This window comes from Centroberyx affinis, unplaced genomic scaffold (assembly GCF_046629955.1).
Source record: "Centroberyx affinis isolate AG114_WGS23_722 - 3 ecotype Tasmania unplaced genomic scaffold, CSIRO-AGI_Caff_v1 ptg001768l_1, whole genome shotgun sequence".
NCBI classification, from domain to species: Eukaryota; Metazoa; Chordata; class Actinopteri; order Beryciformes; family Berycidae; genus Centroberyx; species Centroberyx affinis.
Genome location: NW_027280163.1, coordinates 223232 through 230581, shown reverse-complemented (window position 1 = coordinate 230581; position 7350 = coordinate 223232). Strand labels below are relative to the sequence as shown.

The following is a 7350-nucleotide window of genomic DNA, read 5'->3' as shown; positions in this document are numbered from 1 at the left end:
AAAAAATGGTCAAATAAACCAAAAAGTAAACCTAATCAGTTTGTTGAGTCAGTATATTCCAGTGGATTATATTACTGATTATAATTTTTAGCAGGTACTTACTAATCTGTGACTGATTACATTTTGAAAACAACTTTCCCCACAATGCTAGTCCTTTTGGAGCTCTTCAATTTCTGATAAATGAGTTTCCACCGACTTGAGATTTAACTTTAGAAGACCAAATCCACAGTAAATTTCGACACAATCTGCAGTAGTATGAAGGTGTCGTTTTCTTAAACACGGTGCATTACTGAAAAATCAAATCATTTTCCATAACAATGATCTGAAAGTGTATGACTCAATGGCATTGTGCTGCACCTGTGTCTACTCTTAAGTGCATCCACTGCTGGTAACAGGTCTGACTGAAAGAAGTACTCTATTTTGGTTGCACTGAGATAATCTAAGTTCTCCTCCATCTTTCAAGCTTACTTTTTAAATAATGAGGTAATACTGATGAGGTGATTTGTTGTGTTCAACAAAAGGTAACTAAGATTAGCATCGTTAGCATCAACAGGCTAAATTAGCATATTTCTTTTTTTTTTTTCCAATGGAAGACACCATTCCCATTTTTTGCCCTTTTCAGAAAGTATCCATGAGCATGTGTGAAGCCAACGTCTATGGATGGTAGATCTTCAGGGATAGAGCTGCTCACTGCTGGAAGGCCTGGTAGTAGCGAGGTAGGGAGCTAGAAGTGCTCATAGCAGGACTGCTGTACCCCTGAGGTAGCTGGCTGTGGTTGTGGGCTCCGGGGCCCTGGGGTACATGAGCCTGGGGGGGCTGGAGGAGGGTGAAGGGCCCTGGAGCCTGGGAGGACAGGCCAGTGGAAGAGGATGGGGAGGAGGTGGAGGTGGAGGTAGATGGATAGCCCATCACTAACCCTCCCATCCCCATGTGGGCGCTGTAGGGCGGCAGGCTGAAGGGCAGGAAGCCCAGCAAGGGCCCCAGGTCCATGTTAGCGGTGCAGGACAGCTCGGCCGAGGAGAGGGCGGGGCTCCTGGACAGCAGGTGGGGGTCGCCGGCTCCCACGCTCCCCACGCCTTCGCCCAGCACCTCCCTCTGAGGGGAGGCGGCGCTGGAGGTAGAGGAGGTGGCTGTACTCAGGTGGGGGGGGAGGCCACTCTGCAGGTCCAGAAGGAAACTGTCCACGTCAGCGCGGGGATATGAGGTAGATCCATGCTGGTACCTGCCCATGTTGCTGTAGGGCTGCTGCTGCTGCTGCGGCGCTGGGGGCTGCAGGTGATGGTGGTGGGGTTGAGGAGAGGGGGGCGGCATGTGGCGACCCACACCCATGGCTGAGGACAAGGAGCCCTGCATCAGGCCATGATGGTGGCCCATCCCTGGGACAGGATTGGCCATGGGGTAGGAGTTGTACATGGAGAAGGTCTCCATGGGCTCCTTGGAGGCTGAGCCCATGTCACAGGTCACTGGGCTCGGCTCCTCCTTCACTGGACACGGGGTGGCAGGAGTTGGTGTGGCCACAGGGGTGTTGGGCGTGCCGGTGGGGGTCAACCCCGACTCCTGAGCATGGCTCTTCTTCAGGTGGCGGGTCAGGTGGTCTCTGCGGCCGAAGCGTTGCGCGCAGCGTGGGCACAGGAAGTCGCGGCGACCGGTGTGCACCACGGCGTGGCGACGCACATCCTTGCGGGTGTAGAAGCGCCGGTCGCAGCGCTCACACGAGTACTTCCTCTCTCGCACCGGCACGGCTGCGTTGGCATTGCCCTCTGGTGGCGGAGGCCTGTCAATGTGGCTGCCCAGGTGCTCCAGCAGAGAGGGCGCCCCTTCCGGGCAGGGCAGGCCTGCTGCAGCGCTGTGAGCTGCCACCAAGTGGCGTCTGTAACCCAGCTGCGTGTTGTACTGCTTTCCACACTCCTGGCAGTGGAAGAGCTGCCTGCTGGCCGGGTGGCTCTCCTGCAGCTGGCTCTTCAGATGGTCCTGCTGGTGGAACATGGTCTAGCAGAAGGAACAGCGCTGGCTCTGCTGGTGCACAGGGACTCTGGCCAGGAGCCTGAGCAGACACAGACAAGACTCATGGGGATTTTCCAAGGAGCTGACCATCAGACTGGAGACCTCTGGTAGTCTTGTTAATTCAGAGTGCTGGGATTAATGGTAAGTGCTGTTTGTTGAGTGTTCGATGGTCTCTTACGGCAATGACTAGTGGTCTGTCCTGCTTTACTGGGGCAAGCTTGTGTCCAGCGCTTGGTTTCTGTGACAGCAGCTGCCATAGCAACCCCAAAAGGGCTGCGGTGATGAGGAGCTTTGGAAGCTCTGACTGGCTCTGTGTTTCCTGAGAAGAGCTCTTGTTTTGGCCCACAAGTCTATTTTAGTATTCAGGCAGTCCCAAACACCAGAGATGCAGCAGCTGAATCAAAGAGGCAGCTAAGCATTTTTATAGTCCTGTAAAAAAACATAGAAAAAAACAATGTAACTTTGATATTATTATCACTGCATAACATAAGCAAAGCTACAATGGGAGCCATGGGTGCATCCATAAGTACCAGACAGAATTGCTTCTTAAAATCAAGTCAACGGTAAAAATTACAGGCAGAAATCAAATATGTTAAGAACTGAATTTCTTGTCGATCACTTCCGTGCACTTAATCCATCTTGTAATAGGTCAGGGGTATTGACCCAGGTAGCCAGATAACTGTTTAAAAGAATTAGATGTAATCCTTGGTATTTAGAATATTTTAGGCTTGTATATTTGTCCAGAGATCATGGATTTGTGATGTCTGCTGTTCTGCCACTAGTCTGGGATCAAATCCCACCACAGCTTTCTCAAATCTGTCTCCCTCTCTGCTTTCCAGCTGACTGTAGGAACAATCAAAATACTTGAGGTGAGTGGACTGCAGGGCCAGAAATTAAGGGGGGCTGCTTTCTGGGTGCGCTTTTGATCAGAAAACAACTGCGCACTTGGTTGAATTGTTACTCTGAATTGTTATATTTATGTGATAGTATATTATGATTTCAAATAAAACAAATCTTAGTGGTGTCATTTGAGCATTTACTAGCAAATAAGCAATGCAAAAGTGTTATTTTATAGTTCAATAAAATTGCCCCCAAAAACAAACAAAAAAAAAAGTTTGGATATGACCTCCAACAATATCCTGATCATCAAGCTTGTGTCAGAGTGTGTGTGCTAATGTCTATCTGACTTATTGGCCATTTCTCTGGCTGCCCATGTACACTGAGCTCCACAAGGCTTTCCACAGCAGCATGCAGTTTTTCAGTCTGGGCTCCACACTCATGACTGAGATGTGAAATTCCAAAATGACTATTAGGTTAAAGTTCAGGTCACCAGCATTAATTTCAGGGGTTTTCAGTCGCATCGGATGAACAAATAAAAGAACTACAGTCCTGTCAACTCCTCTCTTGATAACTTATCGTCAGGTTCTCTTTCAGCTGGCACTATGACTTGAAATTATTGTGATGCAGTATGGAGGACATGGTTGGAGTAAATTAGTCATGGTAAATAAGGGTCAGAGTTATCAAAATAGATTTTGTAAAACTAATGTTAGGAAAATTAGAAGGAAGAAGAAACCTGCCATTCATGTCCATTATGCCACTTTGTAGCAGGTGTATGAGTCAAAAAGCTCATTTGATATCAGTGTCTGGTTATGAAATGTAGTAAAATGTTAAAATGTGTATTTGTTCTTGACTGTAAGAGATACAGGACAGGTCTCTTCCCAACAGACTAGAATTTGTTTGAAATATCATGGTTTAGTTTGTTCCCTGCCTGTTAGTTTATTGGACTGTCTAACATATGGTCTTTTTTTTAGTAAACTGTCTAACCATGTTTTGTACATATGCAAACTGATACGCAATTTTCATATAAAAATATAGAGCAACATTAACCCCTTGTAATTACTACAGGTATGAAAAAATAGATATGCCAAACAGAAGTTATAGAATAGCATTTTAAACTCAGATTGTCACATAGTAAAACTCTGATTCAAACATCTATAGCATATCTCATAATACTAATTTGTTGTTTCTACATGTAAGAAATTGGATGTTTAGCATCACCTGCTATTCCACCTAATGTAATGAATGTGTGAAACAAGTTGGATAATGCATATTCTTATAAAATTCCCTGATATTACCAGACTTCTCCAGATAATTTATCAATCAATTATTACATCTGTAAGTAACAATTTCTAAGTAAATCCATACATGTTAGTAATCCATACTCTTCCCCATACTTGCCACTCAGTCTACTTAACATGTGTTGGAATTGTCAGCAGCACATGTTTATATAACCCCATGTTTATCTGGTTTATATGGTCATTAAATTGCATCTAATCCTATCAAATTCCCCGACTTTCCCTGTATGGAATACCCCTCTCAAAATTCCATGGTATTCCAGAACTGCCACGAGCGGTGGGAAACCTGATAAAGTGCTGAATGTCGAGTTGCATCATTCCCAGTAAGGTGATGGGACGTGGTAGTGCCATCTTGTGGGTCCCAGTATGGAGCTGCCATGAAGCCTGGATATCCTCACTTTCTCTGCTAAACTGAACCCGCACGGCTAGGTTAGGCTAACGGCTACACTCTCCCTCCTGCGGGATGGCCTGGAAACCAGAGGAGACCTTCACGGGCTGCATGGCGGCCTGGATGAAGTGATGAAGTCTAAACTGGTGGGAACTGGTGGGACTGGGACGTTACCAGACAGCGGCTAAGTTAGGCTACTAGCCTGGCTGCTTTCACGAGATTACGCTACAGAGATGAAATGTAGTTTAATGGTCGGAGGTTAGCTAGTTACACAGGTTGTGCATCGACCAAACACTGACTAGAGCTAGTGTGGATGTGTATGAAGTTAGAGAGTAGCCGAGCCAGTCTGCTAGTTAAAACACAAAAGATGAGCGGCTTCTCTAAGTTGTATCGGAGTTTGTCTCGGTGTGGCTCCTCTGTCTTTACCCCGCGGGCTTTAACTCCAGCCCGGATCAACCGACAACAACACACCGCTACTTACCGCTGCCTGCTTCAGCCCAGCTCACTCTCCAGCCTCCGCTTCATTTCCACATCGACATTTTTAACTAGTTTTTCAGATGTTTATTAGAGTCCGGGCCTGGACTGCTCGGCGCCGCGCTGGAAGCCATGCATTCTGGGAGAGTGACGTCACACCCCGGGCTCAGAGGAACTACAGCAGGAAACCGCTAGTATTTAATGGAACAATAATAATACACATAATAATTCAAAATAATAATAACAATAATAATGATAACAATAATTAAAGACACAAGGTCAGAGGAACTTAAGCAGGTAGTAGAAAGTATATGATATAATAAGAATAAGAATAAGAATAGCCTAATAATAATAATACTAATAATATACAAAGACACAGGGTTCAGAGGAACTTAACCAGGGAAGCCAAGGTACAAACTAGTGGTGGACTAGTCTCAGCTGAAAGTAATAATAATAATAATAGTGATTATGTGATATATACAGCAATAGCAATTAGAAAAATAGTTCAGCCTCTCATCTACATAACTGTTATTTTTTAACTTTGGTCATTATCAAAAGGTTCAGTCCTTCAGCTAAATTTAGAAATGAAAAAGATGGCCCCTCCATTGGAAAATAAGATGGGGAGTGAGGCTGAATGCCATTGTTATTTTTGGTATTTGGCATTTGATGGTGAATATTTCTTGTTCAAGTCAATCCTGGTCAAGAAGGCAGCATGCACTCTTAGCAAAAGGGTTCTACATAGTACCAAAAATGGGTCTCTAGGCTTGTACCATCACAGAACTCTTTATGGGACACTTTTATTCCCTATAGCACCATGCTCAAATAGTTCTATATAGAACCTTTATGGTGTTGTAAAGAACCCTTTAAGAACATGTAATGTTCCAAACCAGCAGTATTAATAATTAAGAACCACACTGTGTTCTTATCCGTATTCTAATTTTAACAGTTTATTATATGAACAAATCAGAGGGTTCTTTGAGTCACTACGGTTCTGTATAGAACCTCTACCCTAACCAAAGAACCACTGAAGAACCCTCCTTTCCCAGGATGTACAGTTACAGCACATATCAAATAACAGAGGATAGCACAACCATCTGGTGGTGTTATCTGGAAGAAAACATGGCCTAACGTATATTTCTTTCTCCACACAAATATTCATTAATTTGTGCCTATTGCAAGTCTGAACAAGAGTATCAGTTTATAGACTTAAAATGCAAAGTTATTACAGCAATCAGAGAAATAATTCAAATTGTGTATGGATGTTTTGGTAATATTGGCTGTCATTTGACTGAGTGTTGGGGTGAAATGATACCCTTGAAAAAAAATGTCCTGCACTTCCAGACAGCTGAAACCATTTCCATCTGGCTTGAAGACTCTTCCCTTTTATTTCCATAATTATTTATAGAAAAAGAGAAGAGAGACACAACATGTAGCTGAACATTCAATTAGTGTATAATTTGTTTGGATATTAAGGAGGAATTTATTAGTGTCATTGTCATCTCTATAATGAAGATTAGTATTTGTTAAAGTAATGTGATATGTATATTAATGTATTTATCCTCATGAGTTTTCTCATTAATGTAATAGATGTGAAAGAGCTAATTCATCAATAAATGTTAAATGCTTACTTTTTTGGAGTTTATCCATTAGTTTCCTACTGGCTGGATGTGTTCTTGAATGGAGCACAAAAGCTTTTTCTAATTTTATCATACCATCCATTTTAATTGTGAGTTAGGCCTATAATAACATATGTAATCTGTGACATAAAATTGGTGTCTTTGCTTCATCAGCCTAAAACCTAATGAAACAACTATCAGCACATATAACCGACTGGAGGTTTTCCCATTCTCAAGGTGCATTCATTGAATATGTTGCAGCAGGGAGGAGTAGTGAGTAGAGAGAGCATCCTTCAACCACAGGACCAGGTTCAAACCCCCATCCAGCTGCAGTGTCTTTGAGCAACACACTGAATCCCTCAATTTTTGTATTTATTTGTATATAAAAGCCTTGAATGTGCAATATGATCGTATGAATCTAGTTGGTGTTTGGTGTTTGTACATGCTTCCCGATGTTTGGAGGCTTATGCTGTGTTATCCTGTCAGCTGATGCCATGTTATATATTTGAATTTTCTTTATGGAGCTACTCTTTTATTGTTAGTATGTATCCTTGGATAGGCTCAGTGTTGTAGTGGTAAATAAAAGGAGGGTAAACTATCATCTCCAGCCGGTGATCATCATGAAGCAACAAACCAGGGAATAGTCCTACCTTTAAAGTACCATAAAATAAACATAGCCTACCATGTGCGCAGAAAGAAGAGATTCTGTAGTCACACTGAATCATATTTAGCA

General features: G+C 43.3%; 1 protein-coding gene across 1 annotated transcript; it reads right to left on the bottom strand.

The window, feature by feature from the left end:
- LOC139652160 (zinc finger protein PLAGL2-like) lies at nt 1–5116 on the bottom strand. Its single transcript, XM_071529137.1, has 2 exons — nt 5009–5116; nt 1–2433 (listed from the first exon to the last, which is right to left on the bottom strand). The coding sequence occupies exon 2, from the start codon at nt 1984–1986 to the stop codon at nt 688–690; it is 1299 nt and encodes a 432-aa protein (XP_071385238.1). The 5' UTR covers nt 1987–2433; nt 5009–5116; the 3' UTR covers nt 1–687.
- Nucleotides 5117–7350: the final 2234 nt, after the last annotated feature.